Here is a 21,686-nt window from a genome sequence, read left to right on the forward strand (position 1 = left end):
ACAATAAAGAAAAAGAGGCCATCTAAGGTGCGCTTTTCTTCAAACCAACAGACAATAAATTCAAACGGTAAATATTTCACATAAAAACTGTGGCTTAGAAATCAAACTCTTAATATAACTTCCAAATATGAGTCAGTTATTGTAATAATGCAGATTTTTTCCAAACTACACAATCATTTAGTTTTGAGAAGGTATAAGCTATGCTGGGCAAAGTACTTGACTGTATTTGCCTTATTTCAAGGAAATTTAACAAATAATTTGAAGAAGCAGCCATTTAAACTTAACCAAAATAAAAGCTAAAGAACATAACGAAAGGAAGGATGTTTTATTTTTCACAAGAAAAACAGGTTTGGAAACACCTGAGATGAGGTTATCTGCCAGGGTTATCCTTGGTACTGTCGCTTACTCAAAGATCAGCTAAGACCTTCTAGAGAAGGAAGAAAAAGAGAGAACCAACCGAGATGAAATTAAAACCTCAGAGTTCACAATCGACCCAGCATGAGCCCACAGTCCTGTGGCACAATGTGGCGGGCCCGTACTAGCTGGGACCTCACAGGAGGGAGCTCAGGACAAGGGGCCAGAGGGGAAATATCACAGAAGCAGTGAAGTCTGAGCACGGCTGTCAGTAAGGATGCAGCCCCAGCTGATGGCAGCAGCCAGTCAGGGGTGTGTTCAAAGAAGGGTGCCTGGAGGAACTGACGTTTAGGCAGACACTGTGGGGTGAGTGGTGGGGAAACAGAGGCTCCAGTTAGCAAAGACTGGAAAAGGCTTTAATACCAATCCAAGGAGCTTCTCTGTCAGTGAGGAACCAGCAGAGGAGGGACACAGTCTGTTCTGTGTTTAGAAGACCTCCTGGCAGCAATGCAAGAGGAGGTGGTGGGATTTCACTGTGGCTACTGAGCAGAATGTAATGTAACAAATGCAGGCAGTAGAAAAGCAGACACAATTAGGGAGGTGGAAGAAGGGCACAGAGGATGAAGGAAGGGTGAGGTGCCTCTTTCAGATAGAAAGCTGGCCTATTATGTTAACTGATGAACTAGAAAGAAACATTCAAGTTGCTCTGGCTAAGGAAAAAGCAAGCAAGCAAAGGTGGCCTCCTCACCTTGTTTGCACTGTGTAAGGTGTCGGCCTGAGCTGGAAGATCAAAACTCACGCCGGCCTCTCCACGGCCAGGAAGAGTAGGTATACTTTCCAGACTCTGGATTCTTCCAGGCTCAGACGAAGGAAAAGCCAATTCTGGCAAAACAGGATTCGTCCCCAAGATCTGGGGAGCCGCTGCAGGCAGCAAGGTTGCTGGGTTAATAGCTAAATTTGCCTAAAGAAAAAAAATAAAACTTACTGGTATACTTTCTTAAACATAGCAGTCTATTACTATTACTGTGACACATGGTGAAAGACTCAGTGTACATAATGAATAATACAAGAGGAGAAACACAGGTAAGTCTCCTCATCAAGTCTTAGAATTACAGAGGGCTGTACACCTGTGCCCACCACAGGGCTAAAGAAAAGCTGTTATAGATGCAGCACACAAGAAGCAACAACTGGAGGGTGGGGAAGAGATGAGAAAACACCTGGCAGCAGCTGACAAAAGTAAATATCCAAAAAAAGTGTACAGATGCCACAGGGCAGGTGATGAAGATTCCAGACAATTATAATTACTTGTATTTTCCAGATCCGAGAGGATGGCTCTTTGGTTTTAAATGGAGCGGGACCTGGTGCATCCTGTGTGAAATTACATTCAGTTAAAAATCCATCGGGGAAATAGAAAAAATAGAGTCTCTTGGATTCCATTTACACCTTTAAAGTAACCTGTGCTGGAGCTAAGCTGCCCCTCTCCGTAACTCTCCCATGAAAGGCACTCAAACCTGTCCTGAGGCCTCGCATACCCACTAACATTCCTTCCCTTGTGCCTCCGCACCCAGGATGCGCGTGGGAGTCTGTCAGACTCTGCATGGAATAAGGGAGACAGAGCTCGTGGTATGACTCATGAGAACTAGGGCACCAGAGCATCAAAACCTGACCAGTTGGCAAAATTACCATGCTAGCTATCCCACACAGCAAATACTACAAAGCACACAGAAATTTACCCACGGCCTAATGCCCAGTTCTAAGAGTGAAAGAAACTGAGACGTGGGATGAGTCACTGGAGACGTGCTAGTCCCATGCTTTGCTTCACGGCTCAGGACACTGCAGCCTCAGTGAGACATCCAGGGACAGCGGTGAGCCAGAAGTAAACTGTCCCTCCAGTCCTGGCCTCTTCTTTGGAGGCCCTCTACACAGAACACTGCTGAGGACAGAGACCTCATAGAAATGACCTCAGAAGAGGTAACATGAGGAGGACCAAGAAATTGGATGCAACATATATTTTAGTCAAATCTAATTCCACTCCAAGATAGCCCAAAGGGACAGATGGGGGTTATAGTGGGGAAAAGAGTCTTCACCCCACCTTACTCTATCTTGGACTAGAATTTAGAGGTATTGCAAAAATGATAATGATAAATATAGGTACATGGGCCTGTACTATGGAACAAGAAGAGAGATGAGCAAGGACGAAAAATATATAGTAACAAAAGAGAGGTAGTCCTAGGTGCTATTTCCTCCTTACTTAAGAGAACTCTGTATGGGCTTGGGTCGGTATGATAGAGTTAATCTGTACTGGGATGCAAACAAGTTCAAAATGCTTAGAGACCAGTTCTAACCTGAGGGGTTTCCAGTTTCCACGTGCTTTTTTCTTTGATACCTTGAGTGGATTCAGGATGTTTCTGGTTCTTAAAAGAGCAAACAGAGTGGTCTTTTTTCACTACCCTCTTCTTTTCTGATACCTTCAAATGAAAAAGAATACCAGAAGTCTGTCAAGTATCTTAGACATTTAAAGAAAAGTCATAATGCAGTAAAAGAATCTGGGTTCCGAATTTTAAAGTCATTTCTCAAAAGAAGGCTGAACTCAAAGGCAGCATTTCAGAAACAACATTCTAAAGACCGTGACTTCCTTGGGAACCCTCTCTGTGGTAAGAGGAAAACAGAGTACTTACAGTGTCTACTGGGACAGGGGAAATGACACATACAGGCTAACACTCAGATTTAAAGCTTTGCACCTGAGAAGTATGACTATTTAGTAACTGTATTGTATGACCTTTCAATAAACTTAAAAATCAAACAAATTTGTAACGAAGAGCATGGGTTAGTGAATGTTTTAATGTTAGCTAGGGACCATGAGGTGGAGACAACACAAACACTCTCATGAGCTCATTCACCATTCATTTACTAGGAAGCCCCGCAATCCTGAGTATTTTTTAACCATGTACCTAGACATTAATTTCTTTTCCCAGAAGCCAGCCCCCCCCCCCCCCCCCCATTGAGAACAAAAGGCTGGTACCAAAGGCTGGGACTTGGCAGAACTGAAAAGGTCATCATCTTCATCATCCCCAAAAAGGCTCCCAACACTCGGCTCTAACAACTAGAACAGACATAACACAAATTCAATATCCAAAACCAAAACAACTTACAAAGAGAACTAGGTGAGTTGCTGAAATAGTATCTAATACAATAACAAAGCCATGAAGTGGCGAACCACTTGGAACTGACCTTGGTATTATTGGTGCCAGAGAAAAGATCAACATCAGGGTCATTGTCCTTCTGGAGCTTGTGACTAAAAAGAAGCTCTTCATCCTGAAAGACACCTGTGCTCTTGGGACGGGCATCAGGATTGGAATTCTGGGAAAAAGAGGGCAGTTTATATGTGTTTAAACTTTTAAGGATTCATCTCAAGAAAATCAAACACAATGACAAAAATGAAGCAACAAAGATACCTCCTATGGCTTTGTTTACAATAGCTAAAGAAAGGCTGGACACCATCTAAGTGCCAAACAGAAAGGGAATGACAGTTCACATAATGGAATACTATGCAGCTGCCAAAAAGGAGTTGAGAATATATAAATACAGATAACATATACATAATCTAGAAAGATCATCTTTCAACCTTTCTGTAGTATCTGAACTTCTTTTTTATTTTATTTCATTTTTTTATCCTCACCCAAGGATATTTTTCCATTTTTTGTACAGATAGAGTGGGAGGGAGAGAAAGGAAGGGAGAGAGAGAGAGAGAGAAAGATCGACGTGAAGGGACACATCGAGTGGCTGCCACCCGCATGACCAACCAGGGCCAGGGACAAACTGCAACCGAAGTACGTGCCCTTAGCGGGAACCGAACCCGGGTCTCTCCGGACCGCAGGCCGGCGCCCTAACCGCTGAGCCAAACTGGCCAGGGCTGAACTTCTTAATTAAAAAAACCAATCTATTAGTTCCATAATGAGAAAAATTTTAGGGGTGAAAACACAAAAGTTAAACAAGTTCTCTCCATCTCATTCCCAAAGGGAAGAAGAGACAGCAGCTGACATAATACCAGAAACTACACAGAGTAGTCAAGCATGTATCCCTAACCTGTCCGCATCTTAGTCCAAAGTCTTGGCCCAGGTGTAGCCAGCCAACCTTCCCCATACCCATCCACCTTCTAGCCCACTACCTTCAGATTCCAAACAAGGCCTTTTTGTTTGCTAGGATACCTGACATTTCCAAATTACTATTTACATTACTTGGTTTGACATTACAATGTCCCAGACTTAACATTCTAACATTCTCCCTGTTTCTTTAGTGTTACATCCACAAATTTAAAAAAAAAAAAAAAAAATACTCATGACAAAATGGGTCACATTAAAAATTAATAATTAATTCTTACTATTGATTATACATAAAAACAAGTATAACATACAAAGGCTAAACTTTTCATAACTTAAAAAAGTCACAGTACAGCCCGGCTGGTATGGCTCAGTGGTTGAACGTTGACCCGTTCACCAAGAGGTCACTGGTTCGATACCCCATCAGGGCACATGCCCAGGTTGTGTGCCCAACCCCCAGTGGGGGGCATACAATAGATGTTCTCTCTCATAGGTGTTTCTATCTCTCCCTCTCCCCTCCTTTATCTCTAAAAACCAATAAAGGAAAAAAATTATTTTTAAATATATCACAGTACAAAATCATCCATAGTAAGAGACTGGAAGAAAATATAGCAAAAGTGTTGGTGAGGATGTGGAGAATCTGGAACCCTCAATTCTTCAGCAACTCACATGATAAAACTGATACCACGAAATAAGATCCTTTTATCCTTCTAAAGACTTGAGCCTTTGTTGCTTTTGCTCACCTTCCCCACTTCTTTCTTTAGAGGTTGAATGCTGTATTGATCTTCTGTTTTATCCTCTTCCTCATCAAATAAGCTAAGAACAGTTTTGGTTCTACTTTTGGTTCCTTTGTCCAACTGGGATGATGAAGAAAATAAGTCAGAATGCTTGACTGCTTCCTGAGTAGATACAGTCAAAGGCCCTTCCTGAAAAGGGAAATAATAAAGAAAAAAATTTGTTAACACTTGGAAATACAAATTCTATAATAGGGACTTCCAAGCTCCTTATTAATCCAGCAACTGCCACCTCTGAATGTTCCAGGAACTACAGCTCATCACGTCTACTCCCAGGTAATCAAACAGAGGCCAATTCTTGATTGACTGCTCCAACGGTCAGTCTTGTGCAGATAATATATAGCCAAAGATATTTTTTTTTCAATCATTTTAAAATCAGAGTCCCTGATGGCGGCGGGCAGGACCGAAGGGAGGGTGAGTGTGAGAGTGAGCGAGTGTGTGAGAGAGTGTGAGTGGACGTGAAGGTGGACGACCAAACCCGAGCAGTGCAGAGACCAGGAGCAGAAGGTTCCTGTGCTGTGGACGGGAGCAGCCAGCTACCTCAGTAAGCGGCCCTTCAGGGGGTTTCTCCCTGCACCGTGGGGAGGTCCCACCATTTTGGAAGATCCCAGGTCTTCTCTGGGAGGAGGCAGTGGGAGCAGCTAGGGCCCAATCACCTGAGCCCACCAGTGCACCTGGCACCATGGGACCAGTGGACACTCTAGGTCAACACAGAGCAGTACACAGTAGTAGAGCTCCCAAGGTGCCAGTCACAGAAGCATCAGACAGCCCAGAGCCCAGCACCATTCCTCATAGTAGCAGCACAATCAGAGTCCAGATATACCCCCAGCAACAGAGGCTGGGGAGCAGACATCCATTCCCAGCAACAGAAGCACAGACCAGCAGCTGAGACCCATCCCCAAAAACTACAGCAAAGGCTGAGTAGGAGTTGGGCCCCATGGGACAGCAGCACTCCCCAGCCACCAGCGGCAGGTCCTGGGGCTCCACAGAGGCCTGTGGGGTCCAGTAGCCCACAAAAGCAGTGGGAAGCCAGAGCCTGAGAGGAACTGGTGCGATCCAGCTGCCCGCCCGTGGGAACTGCAGGGTGCAGGGGCACCAGAGAGGCCTGTGCGACCCAGCAGGGACTGTGCCATCCAGTTACCCGTGGGACCTGCAGGATGCTGAAGCAGCAAAGAGGCCTGTGTGACCCAGCAGCCCATAATATAGCCCATAACATAGAGCCGGGTCCCCAAAGGGACTATGTGATCCAGTTACCCATGGGACCTGCAGGGTGTGCGGGGGCACCAGAAAGGCCTGTACAACCCAGCTGCACACAAGATAGGTGTAGAGGATGTGAAAATGGAGGTGGAGTGAATAGAAACTACGCAGACAATCTCCCAGGACCAAACAGGAATTACAATTAAAATAAAGACAAATCTTCAGAAAAAAAGCAACAGAAAAGCAGCAAGACAGGACCATATAACCAGGGAAATTAGTAGGATCTTCGGAGGCGCAAGAGGGTACCAGGCTGGGAGCACACGGACAGCAGCAGTCTTAGCTGTGAGCAGCGCCCTTGGGGAATAAAGACCAAGCCTGCTCCACAGTGAAGACAGCCTGGACAGAGCTCTAAAATAGCCACAGCCACTCACCTGGGGGCTACGCCAGAGAGAGGGCAGACTGAGCTGGAACTCTGTGGGGACACCAGGGCACTCAGAGTTTTTGCCGAGTTGCAGCCACACAGGACGGTGGCCAGTGTGCTCCTTCCCAGAGCTGTGGGGAAAAGCAGCAGTCCGTCCCGCCCCGCCCCCCTGACATTAAGCCTTTCCCAGGTGAGGCAAAGAAATGCAAATTGAGGCTCATTAATAACCAGCATCTACCCCACACTCTGGAAATCCTCTTACTCAGAACACCAAGGCTACATTTCAAGGCACTGAGTAACTGAGACTACTAGCCACCAGCAAAAAGCCAGAGGATAACTGAAATTTTGATTGGTCTGCAAATCTACCCAGGAAAGTAAGACTTGACAGTGGTGTTTAACATGGGCCCACCAGGGCTAATCCAAACCAAGTAGAGGGAGCCACAAACAACAGAACACCAGCACCCACAGGAAAAATTTGGCAGACGTCAAAGCCCACTGTGATAGCCAAAATGGTGAAACAAAGAAACAAATCACAAATGAAAGAACAAGAGAACTCTATCAAAAATGAGATAAATGAAATGCAGCTAAGCAAATTATCAGAGGGAGAGTTCAGGCCATGATCTTGAGGAAGCTCAACAGCATGAGTAAGGACATCAGCACCATGAGTAAATATATTGAAACAATGAAAACCAACCAAGTGGAAATGAAGAATGACATAGCAGAAATTAAGAACACAATGGAAGGACTAACCAGTAGAGTAGAGAAAGTTTAGGATTGGATCAGTGAATTAGAAGACAGGGTAGAAAAAATCAACCAATCAGAAAACCAAAAGGAAAAAAACAATTAAAAAACAGGAAGATTGCTTAAGAGAACTGTGGGACAACTGGAAACGTAATACCATTCACATCATAGGAGTCCCCGAAGAGGGAGAAAATAGGCAACGGTTACAGAATATATTTGAAGAAATAGTGACAGAAACTTTCCTAACTTGATGAAGGAAGAAGGCATTCATGTTCAAGAAGCACAGAGAGCCCCAAGTAAGAAGAACACAAACAGGCCCACACCAAGACACATAGTAATCAAAATGCCAAAAATTAAAGACAAAGAGAGAATCCCAGAAACAGCAAGAGATAAGCAACAGGTTACCTACAAAGGAAATCCCGTAAGTCTCTCAGCTGACTTCTCAACAGAAACACTACAGGCCAGAAGAGAGTAGCATGAAGTAATCAAGGTCATGAAAAACAAGGATCTGAATCCAAGACTACTCTATCCAGCAAGGCTATCATTCAAAATAGAAGGTCAAATAAAGAGCATGGGACATTCTCAAAGATAGACCACATGTCAGAGCACAAACTAAGTCTCTACAAGTTCAAGAAGATTGAAATAATATCAAGCATCTTCTCAGATGACAATGGCATGCAACTAGAAATCAACTGCAACAAGAACATGCAAAGACATTTGAAAACATGGAGGCCAAATAGCACGTTATTGAACAATGAATAGGTTACCATGGTGATCAAAGAAAGAAATTAAAAACTTCCTGGAAACCAATGAAAATGAACATACAACACAAAACATATGGGATGCAATAAAAGCAGTTCTGAGAGGCAAGTTGATAGCACCACAAGCCTACCTCAAGAAGCAAGAAAAATTTCTAATACTCTCTAACCTCACAACTTAAAGAACTGGAAAGCAAACAAAAAGAAAACCCCAGAGCAAGTAGAAGGAAGGAAATAGTAAAGATCAGAGCAGAAATAAATGACATAGAGTCCAAAAAAACAATTCAAAGGATCAATGAAACCAAGAGTTGGTTCTTGGAAAAGATAAAAAAGATTGATGGAACTTTAGCTAGACTCACCAAGAAACAAAGAGAGAGAACCCAAATACACAGAATCAGAAATGAAAGAGAACTAATAACTGACACCACAGAAATACAAAGGATTGTTAACAAATATTATGAACAATTATACAGGAACAAATTCGATAATCTAAGCGAAATGGAAAAATTTCTAGAAACACAAAGTCTCCCAAAACTGAACAGGGAAAAAATAGAAAACTTAAATAGACCAATAACAACTGAAGAAATTGAAGAAGTAATCAAGACTCTTCCAGCAAACAAAAGCCCAGGCCCAGGCCCAGACGGCTTCACGGGGAAACTTTACCGAACTCAAAGAAGAACTAATATCCATTGTCCTCAAACTATTTCAAAAAATTCAAGAAGGAAGACTTCCAAACTCGTTTTATGAGGCCAGCATAATTCTAATTCCAAAACCAGAAAAAGACATTACAAAGAAAGAAAACTACAGGCCAATATCCCTGATGAACATAGATGCCAAAATCCTGAACAAAATACTAACAAATCGAATACAGTAATACATCAAAAAATTTATTCACCATGACTAAGTGGGATTCATCCCAGGGATGCAAGGCTGGTACAATATTTGCAAATCGATAAATGTGATACACCACATAAACAAAATGAAAGATAAAAATCATATGATCATATCAATAGACGCTGAAAAAGCATTCAACAAAATCCAGCATCCATTTCTGATAAAAACACTCAGCAATCTTGGAATAGAGGGATCATATCTCAATATAATAAAGGACATATATGAAAAACCTACAGCCAACATCATACTCAATGGGCAAAAATTAAAAGCATTTCCCTTAAGAACAGGAACAAGACAGGCATGCCCACTTTCACCACTCTTATTTAACATAGTACTGGAAGTCTTAGCCATAGCAATCAGACAGGAAGAAAAAATAAAAGGGATCCAAATTGGAAAAGAGAAAGTGAAACTCTCATTATTTGCAGATGACATGATATTATACATAGAAAACCTTAAAGACTCCATCAAAAATCTACTAGACTTAATAAATGAATTTGGCAAAGGAGTAGGATACAAAATTAATGTCAAGAAATCGATGGCATTCTTATACACCAATGATGAACTCACAGAAAGAGAAACAAAAAAACAATCCCATTTACCATCGCGGCAAAAAAATTAAGATACCTAGGAATAAACTTAACCAAAGTAATAAACGACCTATTCGCAGAAAACTACAGGTCATTGAAAAATGAAATAAAGGAAGATATAAAAAAGTGGAAGCACATACCTTGTTCATGGATTGGAAGAATTAACATCATTAAAATGTTCATACTACCCAAAGAAATCTATAGATTCAATGCAATCTCCATCAAAATACCAACAACATATGTCACAGAACTAGAACAAATACTTCAAAAGTACATATGGAACCAAAAAAGACCTCGAAGAGCCACAGCAATCTTGAAAAAGAAGAACAAAGATGCAGGAATCACATTACCAGATTTTAGGTTATACTACAAAGCCACTGTAATCAAAACAGCCTGGTACTGGCACAAGAACAGGCATATAGACCAGTGGAACAGAACTGAAAACCCAGAAATGGACCCAAGGCAATATACTCAATTAATATTTCACAAAGGTGGCAAGAACATACAGTGGAGTGAAGTCAGCCTCTTTAATAAATGGTGTTGGGAAAATTGTACAGCTATATGCAAAAAAATGAAATTAGACCATCAACTTACACCATACACAAAAATAAACTCAAAATGGATAAAAGACTTAAATGTGACTCATGAATCCATAAAAATCCTAGAAGAAAATGTAGGCAACAAAATTTCAGACATCATAACACAGCAGAATTTTCACTGATACATCACCTAAGGCAACAGAAACAAAGGAGAAAATGAACACATGGGACTACACCAAACTCAAAAGCTTCTGCACAGCAAAAGATACAATCATCAAAATGGAAAGAAAACCCACTGTATGGGAGAGCATCATTGCCAATGATATATCAGATAAGGGGTTAATTTCCAATATAGAGTGCTCATACAAGTCAACAAAAGGAAGACAAAGAATCCAATTAAAAACTGGGCAGAGGAACTAAACAGACACCTCTCCAAACAGGACATACAAATGGCTAAGAGACATATGAAGAAATGCTCAACATCGCTAATCATCAGAGAGATGCAAATTAAAACAACAATGAGGTATCACCTCACACCTGTCAGAATGGCCACCATCAACAAATCATCAAACAACAAGTGTTGGCGAGGGTGTGGAGAAAAGGGGACTCTAGTGCACTGCTGGTGGGAATGCAGACTGGTGCAGCCACTATGGAAAACAATATGGTGTCACCTCAAAAAATTAAAAATTGAACTGCCATTTGACCCAGTGATCACTCTTCTAGGAATATACCTTAAGAAGCCTGAAACACCAATCAGAAAGAATATATGTACCCCCATGTTCGTAGCAGCACTATTTACAATAGCTAAGATCTGGCAACAGCCCAAATGTCCATCAGTTGACGAATGGATTAAAAAGCTGTGGTGCATAAATACAATGGAGTACTATGCGGCTATAAGAAAGAAAGATCTCTTATCCTTTGGGACGACATGGAGGGACCTGGAAAGTATTATCCTAAGTGAAACAAACCAAGCAGAAAAAGACAAATACACATGATCTCAGTTATATGTGAAATATAATGAACATAACAGTCTGAGGAATAGGGTAGTCCCAGAGACGTGGAAGTGGGGCACAGACTGACAATCCCCAGCAAAGTGGGTGGTGAGGGAGAGATAAACCACAGAACTTATATGGGGACAGGGCGGGGAGGGCCGGGGAGGAGAAATCAGTGGGGGGGGGGGGGGGGGCGGAAGTAAGGAGAAACATCTGTAACAAAAATAAATAAATTTAAAAAAAGAAAAAGTAGCCCTGGCCAATTTGGCTCAGCGGTTAGAGTGTCGGCCTGCGGTCCGGAGAGACCCGGGTTCGGTTCCTGCTAAGGGTATGTACCTCGGTTGCAGTTTGTCCCTGGCCCTGGTTGGGTCATGTGGGTGGCAACCACTCGATGTGTCCCTTTTACGTCGATGTTTCTCTCTCTCTCTCTCTCTCCCTCCCACTCTATCTGAACAAAATTAAAAATGTCCTCGGGTGAGGACTAAAAAAAAAGAAAAAGTATAAAAATAAATAAAAATAAAATGAAATCAGAGTCCCTCATTCCTAAGAGATATATGTCAGCTATTACTCTGATCCACATAGGTTGCTCCGGAGCTATAAATAACATCTAAGTCACAGAGATAACACCAATACCAATCATTGTGAGTGGATTTTGTATTTCCTAACATCTACCTAAAACACAAGTCTCAAGGAGAAACCTAACTGACAAAATTAGACATTTACATTGTAGAAGGCTTATATTGTATGCAATTAGAAGAATCCTAAAATGAAGAATTTATTCTATTCATTCAACAAGTACCACATATCAGGTAAGTTACCACTGAATGTAAGAAACTGTATTACTGTATGAACTGTCAAGAAAGAAAAAAGAATTCCCAGTTAAACATACCACTGGCTGTGAAGTGCATCCTAGTTTCAGAGTGGTTAAACTATGAAAAAATATGCTTATTTGAAGAAATGTGTAATTTTAAAGGCAACTACTATGTGCAAGGTAATATGCTACATACTTCAGGTAACACTGAATAAAACAAACATGGCCCCAGTACTCAAGGAACTTATACTCAAGCGAGGGAGACAACAGTATAACAGGCAGTTAGAGTGAAGTGTGGAACAGGCTGTGACTAGAGTTCTTGGGACTGCAGGAACACAGAAAAGATTCACACTGAAATTACAGGAAGAGAGTGTTAAACAATGAGGTACAAGTGAAATGTGTGTACCATGGAGCCCCAAGGAGCCTCAGGAGGAAAAGTATGCGATGCTCTGCACATAGGCCCTAGAAGAGAAACTAACCCTAAGCAGCTGAACACAGAGTACAAGGAAAGGTAGAAAAAAAGAAAAAGTGCAGAGACTGATTGCAGTTGCGGATTTCCAGACACAGCCAGCAGCCTCATCCACAGGCCTCTCCTGCAGGAAGTGACAGATCATCCAGAAAAATAAAAGCTAATGTTTTAAAAGGAAAACAATTTAACTTTAATTCACAGCCAACATCAACTAAATGAAAAAAAGAGTAAACTAAAATCTGAAGACAGTCATTTTAAGTACAGGTGGGGACTGGAAGAAACCAGGGGTGACAGAAAAGTCAGAAAGAGCAGACATGCAGAGAGAAAACCAGAATGAAGACTGAGATGTGGAAACACTCTGGAGAGAGAAAGACAAAATGGACCTCAGCACAAAGTCACAACAACGTAAAATGGAAGCAGGCACCTCCCGTGTGCACGCATCCCGTGTGCACGCATGTCTGGGGAAGTCTGAAACCAAGTGCAGCATGAAGGTTGCCTGAACGCTGGGATCAGAGATTTCCTGCTTCATACTTTTCAGTGTTTTCAAAACTTCTCACCAATGAGCCATTTATTTTCTGTAGTAGAAAATGTAAGGGTGTGTGCATGTGTGTGTTTTACAAGAACATAAGACAAATGTATCAGAATATATAAGAAAAAAAAGTCCACCTTTTCAGACTCCTCGACCACTTGAGTGCTCCCAAATCTTGACAACTCTTTGGCATCCTCGACCTTCTTGTCCACAGGTTTCACTCCAAGTTGTGCCTCCTTCTCTTCTTCATCGCTGAAGAGCAAAGGTGGTACCTCAGGGACAGTCTCTTTTTTCTACCAAAAGATGAGTAAATGACATCCTCGTGAAAAAGAATATCAACAGAACCACTTGAAAATGGAGTACAGCTGCCTTGCATGTCTTACTCCTCAAACCTTGGGGAGGTGGGGAGGTACTAGGCAATTGTATCCCAACCCACTATCTACAAAGGTAACAAGAAAGCAGAGATTATAACTAGGACTGAAAATTAACAACATTCTTTAGAATTAGCATCACTACCTTAGCTTATCTGCACCTATACAAATTCCTTCCTTAACTTATTAACACCATAGAAACTCCTTCCTTCTATTCCTGTAACTGTCCCCTTCCCTTCCTTATCAATACCCCTTGCCGTTCTCCTAAACAGAAAATCAGAATGCTATTTGGGTTTCTGCCTGAATCAGTGCTTCCTGAACAGCTATTCTTTTGGATCTCAAATAAATGTGTGTTGTCTCTTACTTTGGCCTTTTAATTTTAGATTAACACCCAAAAACAAAAAAAGAAAAGTGTGCTATCACAGAACAAGCTGAAACCACAGTCCTCTAGGGAGCTGGCTAAGCGTCCTGGTGGGAGAGCAAGACAGACAGGCTTACCCACTAGGCCCAACGGGCAGGACGCAGAAAGCCATCAGCTGCCCCACGTTTTCCCTTTTCCTTACAGCCAATCGGCAGCTGGACTGAAGGACACTGCTGTCTCCAAGATTTCCTTGGTAAGCTTGTATTTTGTTCCCTTTGCTCACCCATGCACACTAACAAGAAAGTGTCCTTTCTGTACCCTCCTTCATTTAAATGCTAAAAAACACACCCCTGGGTGGAGATTTAACATGCTAATGAGACATGTGAAGCATGAAGAAGCATGCAGTTCCACTGCTCAGGTGCCAGAGTCCCTGCTTCTACACACTTAGTCCTGACGCTCAGATGTCCTCTTTCCTGCCTCGACTTCGTGAAAGCGGTTCCCTGGGCTCTGCTCTGAAGCAGCAGCACAACCCGGGCACGTGCCCTGAAAGGGAATCAAACCGGGACCTCTCAGTCCATGGGACAACTCTCAACCCACTGAGCCACACCAGCCAGGCAATTTTCTTGATAGGTTTACAAGTCAGTTCACCTTACTTTAAAATATTCTAAGATTTCTAAACAAAAAATATATTTTATATACTGCATCTAAAAGTTGTCCATGGGTTGTTCAGCTACTTACAATGTGTATCCTTGCCCTTTGTTCTATTTAATAACCCTAATACTATAGGTTTAGTTTTACATTTCCAGAACCTTCAAAAATCATTAGATTATAGCTCAAATAAAAGTTATTATTTATAATCTACAAAGAAAAACCACTCAGATCTCCTGACCCTTAACTGTGGAGCCACTAGATGTCCTATTTAGGGAAACGCCAGGAAAGGTGACTCAAGGAAAAGATTGTGAGCCCCTCAGAAGCACTGCCGAGCCCCAGAGCCCAGGAAGACAGCATGCTCCCCAGTGCTGCGTGCTTCAGGTCCAAGCTGGGCGGCCCCACTCAATGGGAATGTGGTCAGGAAAGAGTTCCTCAGTTGTTAACTCGCATGTGCCTAGTCTGCGGAGCTTTTATAGGACACGTTAACATTTGTGCTATGTCTGAAAACATGAAGAATTATTTTCAGACTAAAGAAACAACATCCTCTTCTGTAGTATTCTGGGACAGGGTGAGTCATGTAGAATAGATGGTGGGTGAGGCTGGAGAAGACAAATCCGGTTTGAATGAGATTACAGGTGGCATGGTAGGCTCGGCTGAGGTATTACAGTAAGAGGATGATAGCATCAGTTATCTTTAAGAAGAGAACCAGGGCAACAGCAAGGAGAGCAGATGAAAGGAAGGAACATTGATAAAAGCCAATTAAGAAATTATCTCCATAGTCAAGGACAAAGATGACAAGGCAGTAGGGAGGGAAAGAAACTTCCCTAACAAACTTGCAGAAAACAGTGATAATTATTCCATCCAGGAGAAAGAGTCCCACAGGTCCTGGTATAGCTACACTGTGGAATACTATATCATAATGGCAAAGAGCAAAATGACAAATATGCTGCAGGACAAAAACAGATGCATGAAAATATACAACATGCTCTTATTTTAATAGTAATAATAATAAAAAAGATGTACATGCTTAGAATCAGGCCTGAAGAGACTGACAACACATTGTTACCAATGATTACATCTAGAGAGCAGTATGGAATGGGGGCTTTGCAGCCTCCCTGCATTTTTATTTTTTATTTTATTTTATGTTTTTTTATAGATTTGTACTTTTTTTTTCTTTATTGATTTTACAGAGAGGGAAAGGGACAGGGAGAGAAAGATAGAAGCACTGTTGAAAGAGAACATCGATTGGCCACCTCCTGCAAGCCCCCACTGGAGATCGGGCCCACAACCCAGGCATGTGCCCTGACTGGGAGTCAACCAGCGACCTCTTGGTGCATGGGTCGACACTCAACCACTGAGCCACACCAGCCGGGTCCTCTGTGCATTTTTAAAACCTTTTTTTTTTTTTTTTTAAATGAAAGCATCCATGTATTACTGTGTAGTTTAAAATAAACTTTAAACAAAAAGTATTTCAGATGTATGGAAGAAAAGCCAAGGATCAAGCTGTAGAACACAGAAGTTCCAGCTCCCTACTGCTATGTCCCTCCTCCACTGTACCCCAAGGAGGAGCAGTGCACCTAGGAATGTGCAGGTATCAGGAACCGAGTCCCCCATCACTGTGGTGGGAGGGAGAGGGTCTTCTTCCTTGAGCCTGGGGGGGAGCTACCATTTGGGATTCTATGGCTGCTCCCACATGGGAGGAGTGCCAGGGGCTCCTCTCTTCCTCCCTGCCTTGCATGTCCTTCTGCCTACAACAGGCCAAACTGAGTGGTCTGAGGTTGGGGCTGAAGGCCCGCAAGGCAGGCTGCGAGTCGGCTTGATTCTTGGCTCTTTAAGCTAACCCAGCTCAGGTGAAGGTGTTCTTCATGGGGTCTAGCTTAAGGAGTTCTAAACTTCCCTCTGTGTTTGGCAGCAACGGCCAGGTGGCAATAAAATACTGCTTGGCCTCACTTTGTTCTATGTGCACATACTCATTTAGGGAATGTTCTGGGAAGGGAGGAATGGCAGGCCAAAGGCAGGATTCCAGTATGCCAAGGGTCCCTGGACAAAGACGATCACAATGTCACCTTCCTCTTATGCTTGAATCCTCCCTTTTGACATAACTAACATTTTTTAGCTCAGGTGACTGTGGCAGTGATGCCACTTAGATGTAATCACTGGAAGGGTATTTAGACCATGAGCTAGTCAGTATCTCATGGTCTAAATACCCTTAAGTTTTTTTCCTATCACAATACTTTAAAAAAAAATTTTAACTGCGGTAAAAAACACAACATAAAATTTACCGTTTTAACCATTTCTATGTGTATCATTCAGTAGTGTTAAAAATATGTAAATCGTTGCCCTGGCCTGTTTGGCTCAGTGGTTAGATCAGCCCACAGACCAGAGTCCTGGGTTCGGTTCCCGCTAAGGGCATGTACCTCGGGCGCAGTTTGTCCCCGGCCCCAGTTGGGGTTGTGTGGGTGGCAGCCAGTTGATGTGTCTCTCTCACATCAATGTTTCTCTTTCTCTCTTCTTCCCTCTCTCCCTCCCACTCTATCTGAAGATAAATGCAAAAATGTCCTCGGGTGAGGATAAAAAATGTATATATATAAAAAAAAATATGCAAATTGTTATGTAACCAATCTTCAAAATTTTTTCATCTTACAAAACTGAAACTCTGTACCCATTAAACAACTCCCCATTTCCCCCTATCCCTAGCCCCCCAAAACCACCATTCTACTTCCTGTTTCTATAAATCTATTCCAGGCACCTCATGTTAAGTGGAATTACACAGTATTTGTCTTCTTGTGACTGGTTTATTTCATTCATTATAATGTCCTCAAGGTTCATACATGTTGTAGCATGTCAGAATTTCCATCCTTTTTAATGACTGGCTGTTAATATAAACCAGGACCAGAGTGTCAGCACTTCAAACATGCTTCTAAAAGAGAGAATGCGTGCCTTAACTCCCCTGGGCTAAGGAGCAGAACTCCATGCAGCTGGCACAGTTCCTGGCAGTCCCTCTAGAAGTACAACAGTGCCCACCCCCCCACCCCCGGCTCCAGAGACCCACACCTGGCACTGAGTGGGATGCGTGGCATGGGGAATCCTTCCCTCCAGGCTCTGCACGTGTACTTCATCTGTAATGTGCCACTAACCACGAGATCTCTTTCTAACACCATTCAAATGAGTTTTTCCATTAGACTCAGCCTCCAAGGTCAGGCATGGGAACTGATTCAGGGGAGTTTCACGATGGAAGCAACATCACCTAAAGGGTAACTCCTGAACCTAAGAGGCTAAGAATACCGTTGCGGCAGGAGGAACAGATGCGGGAGGAGAGCCGAACAGAGAGCTTCCACTGTCCCCGTCGTCTTCAAAGAGAAGTGATGCTCTCTGGGTCTTCTTTTGGCTATAAAAACAAACAAAAGGCAAATAAAAGGCAAATGTGATTTTAAAAAAGATACAATATCCTTTCTGGGCCACACCTATAGAAACCCACCTACCACTAAAACACCTGAATCAGCTGTTGCGCTTCCACAGCTGAAAGCAAACAAGAAGTCTCTGAAGGAGTTGCAGTTTGTTAATCAGCAGCCTCTGTCCCTCTTCCCTGTGTACAGCCCAGGGCCCTCCTTATCTAGTCCTTTTTCAATTACTAGTCCCTCGTGTAGTGGCCGTTAGCACTGCCTAGGCAAACAACACTGGCAGCATTCACAAACGAAGCGTTCTCTCTCGCCACGCCTACGGCCCCGGAGAATCAGAGAGTAGGACACCTATTTCCAGAGTGGTCAGGAAGGCAGCTATCAAGATATGGCAGGGCCAGGGCTTGCTTTGGGCTGCGACCCGTGGCCTGGTGCCCTCTGGCCATTTAACCCTGTCTTTCCAAGCACCTTTCTGCCCTTCCATACCCTCTCTTCAAGCCCAAACCTCATCCCATTACATGCCCTCTGTGTCACTATTCATCCTCATCACTATTCACCCCTTTCGTACCCAACACTGGGCAACCATACCCAAAATTCAGCCACCGCTCTCCTCACCACATTCCTCTAGCCTAGCGGATCTCAACCTTTGGGGGTCAAACGACCCTTTCACAGGGGACGCCTAAGACCACTGGAAAACACATATTTCTGATGACAATTCATAACAGTAGCAAAGTTACTGTTATGAAGTAGCAACAAAAATAATTTTATGGTTGGGGGTCAGCACAGGAGGAATGTCCTACAGGCCGCGGCATCAGGAAGGCGGAGAACCGCTGCTCCAGCCTGTCTTCACCTACTTCCTCACCTAGGCTCTGCCTGGCCTCTACAGAGAAGGCAGTGATACATTTCTGCCAGAACAGACACTGAGCGGGACCTTTTAAGGAGAAGATACATGAAAGTGGAGGCTTAGCACTGGACATGGGGAGTCCAGAATAAAAAGTGTTCTAATTAGTAAAGTGTCAAGTTCCAGTTTTTACTGTGTGTTAAGTAAGCAACCATCCAACTAGCATACTAGATAATCACCAAATAATGAGAACTTTAAATTCAATTTTAGCTGAATAAAAATAATACTAATAAGTCATTTCAGTAAATTGCTCGCCATATCCATCTTCTTACATTAGAATGCATGCACTCTAGTAAGTATATGCATCACAATCTTTTTTTGTCAGTTTAATTATTAACAAGGCATAATCTATGTAGCTTATTCATTAGTTTAATATTGATGTCTGCCTACATGTTTTAAACAAAAACCTACAGATCACTGATTAGGAAATACAACTAGCCAAATGGGAAAGTGCACTTACACTGAACACAGACACTAAAGGACAGTTATAATTAAGTCCATATCTTGAAGTTATAAAAGCAAAGGCCCAATTCATAATGACAGCATAAGGTAGTATCTGATAAGCCTTTAAGGATATATACCAATATAAATTTACACACATTATAACCAAAATATTTAACCACAAGGTGATAAATGACCACAAAGTATTTATTTATTTATTATTTTTTATCCTCACCCGAGGACATTTTTCCATTTTTATTCAGATAGAATGGGAGGGAGAAAGAGGAAGAGAGAGAGAGAGAGAGAGAGAAACATTGACATGAAAGGGACACATCGAGTGGCTGCCTCTCGCACAACCCCAACCCGGGCGGGGACAAACTGCAACCGAGGTACGTGCCCTTAGCAGGAACCGAACCCAGGTCTCTCTGGACCGTGGGCTGGCGTTCTAACCACTGAACCAAACCGGCCAGAGCACAAAATATTTTTTTAAAAGAACTATTTCAGATGCCTCAAATTACCAGAAATCTCATTAAACAGCTATCGGAGGAAAAAAATCTTATGTATGATCTTCTGAAGAAGTAATTTCTAAACAAATAAAAAACCCAACCCATAAAAATATATTTGATGACAAATTCTGAAGGTAAGCTGTAGAGGAGCTAGTTTTTTCTGGACATAGCTACAACAGGAAACCAGCGCTGGTCCTTAACCTTGGCCCTCAGTCCACACTCAGCTCCTCGTGGAGATCTGTCTGCAGAGGAGAAACATGCTGCTCAGGAAGCTCGAGTATTCCTCATTATAAATGCTAGGGTGAGTACTCTGATTTATTTCAGAAGTACAGATATCAGAAAACGTGATGATGACCATAAAGTTTATAGACTAAAGCAGGATATTTTTGAGAATGAAAAGAAAACTTATGAATGACTATGAAGAATGACAGGCTCACACTGGGCTGTCCAGGCAAGCCAGGCATTTGAATGCCCTGATTATGAAGCAGTATTTCACAACTTCGTTATGGTTACAAATCTTTTTTTTTTTAATGGTTTGGAGATATAATTTACATACCATAAAATGTACCCTTTTATTGGGTACAAACACTGGCTTTTAGTATATTCAGAGTTGTGCAACTATGACCATAACCTAAGTTCATAATATTTCCATCAACCCAAAATGAAACTCCATACCTGTTAATGGTAACTCCCAATTCTCCTTTCCTCTCAACCCAGACAAATATTAATTCACTTTCTGTCTCTATGGACTTATCCATCTGAACATAATATACACATGGAATCATGCATGTGTCTTCTGTGACTGGCTTCCTTCAATTAACACAGTATTTTCAAGGTTCATCCATCCATATTGTAGCATGTATTAGTTCTTTATTCCTTCTTATTGCTGAGTAATAAGAGTCCACTGTATGAATACTGTCTGTCCTTTCAATCAGCTGATGAACCTTTGGGTTACTTTAAATTTTTGGCTAATATGAAAAATTCATACATAACTTTTTGTGTGGACATGTTTTCAGTTCTCAAGCACACACTTCAGAGTGAAATTAAGTCCTGGTAACTCCATGCTTAACTTATTATTTATTTATTTATTTTGTATCCTCACCCCAGGACATTTTTGCATTTATCTTCAGATAGAGCGGGAGGGAGAGAGAGAGAGAGAAACATTGATGTGAGAGAGACACAACGACTGGCTGCCACCCACACGACCCCAACTGGGTCTAGGGACAAACTGCAATGGAGATACGTGCCCTTAGTGGGAACCAAACCTGGGTCTGTTTGCGGGCCGATGCTCTAACTGCTGAGCCAAACTGGCCAGGGCCATGCTTACCTTTTTAACTGTTACACTGCTTTCCAAAGTGGCTGCACCATTTTACATTCCTGCTAACAAAAACGATGAGGGTTCCAATCCTTCCACATCCTCCCCTACATGGTCTATAAAAGCTTTTTTTGAGAAACTGATGAAAGCTTTAAATTATTTAAGAAAAATGCCCATACACTAAATTTTAGAGACAATTCTGGACCAATTAGAGATGGAATGAGTCTGGAACAGAGAAAGCATTACTAAAAGCCAGGAATTGTGTGTAGCTAGTACTGGGCCCTAGAAATGAGACATGTTTCCAGATCTCTAAATTTGTGGCAGTGTGTGTGTGTGGTAGGGGCAACAGGAGAGGGTGCAAATGAAAAAGAAAACTTCTACACAATGTAGAAAACACTCAAGTGCAACAGAGGCAGAGCATACACAGATGAAGCCATTTCCAATCTGGACTCCAACTCTATTTATTTCTTCTCTCTCTCATCTGTTGTGGTTAGGGAAGGCTTAAACTCAGTCTTTCAAGAAGCTAACCAGATAAAAAAGGAAGAAGAGTGTCCTG

At 42.3% G+C, this 21,686-nt stretch overlaps 1 protein-coding gene across 5 annotated transcripts in view; it reads right to left on the reverse strand.

The window, feature by feature from the left end:
* LOC118632045 (WASH complex subunit 2-like) overlaps nucleotides 1-21,686 on the reverse strand; it is a 73,134-nt gene that overhangs the window by 4,601 nt on the left and 46,847 nt on the right. For 4 of the 5 annotated variants that reach the window (XM_036264681.1, XM_036264678.1, XM_036264680.1 and 1 more), the window contains 8 exons: nucleotides 17,855-17,957; nucleotides 13,324-13,479; nucleotides 5,198-5,380; nucleotides 3,586-3,714; nucleotides 3,377-3,457; nucleotides 2,700-2,822; nucleotides 1,660-1,722; nucleotides 1,103-1,315 (listed from right to left, as the gene is read on the reverse strand). In XM_036264681.1, the coding sequence (XP_036120574.1) occupies nucleotides 1,103-1,315; nucleotides 1,660-1,722; nucleotides 2,700-2,822; nucleotides 3,377-3,457; nucleotides 3,586-3,714; nucleotides 5,198-5,380; nucleotides 13,324-13,479; nucleotides 17,855-17,957 (1,051 nt within the window). The remainder of the gene's footprint in view (nucleotides 1-1,102; nucleotides 1,316-1,659; nucleotides 1,723-2,699; nucleotides 2,823-3,376; nucleotides 3,458-3,585; nucleotides 3,715-5,197; nucleotides 5,381-13,323; nucleotides 13,480-17,854; nucleotides 17,958-21,686) is intronic. The other variant, XM_036264679.1, reaches the window with a different exon arrangement.

Source organism: Molossus molossus, unplaced genomic scaffold (assembly GCF_014108415.1).
Source record: "Molossus molossus isolate mMolMol1 unplaced genomic scaffold, mMolMol1.p scaffold_m16_p_17, whole genome shotgun sequence".
NCBI classification, from domain to species: domain Eukaryota; kingdom Metazoa; phylum Chordata; class Mammalia; order Chiroptera; family Molossidae; genus Molossus; species Molossus molossus.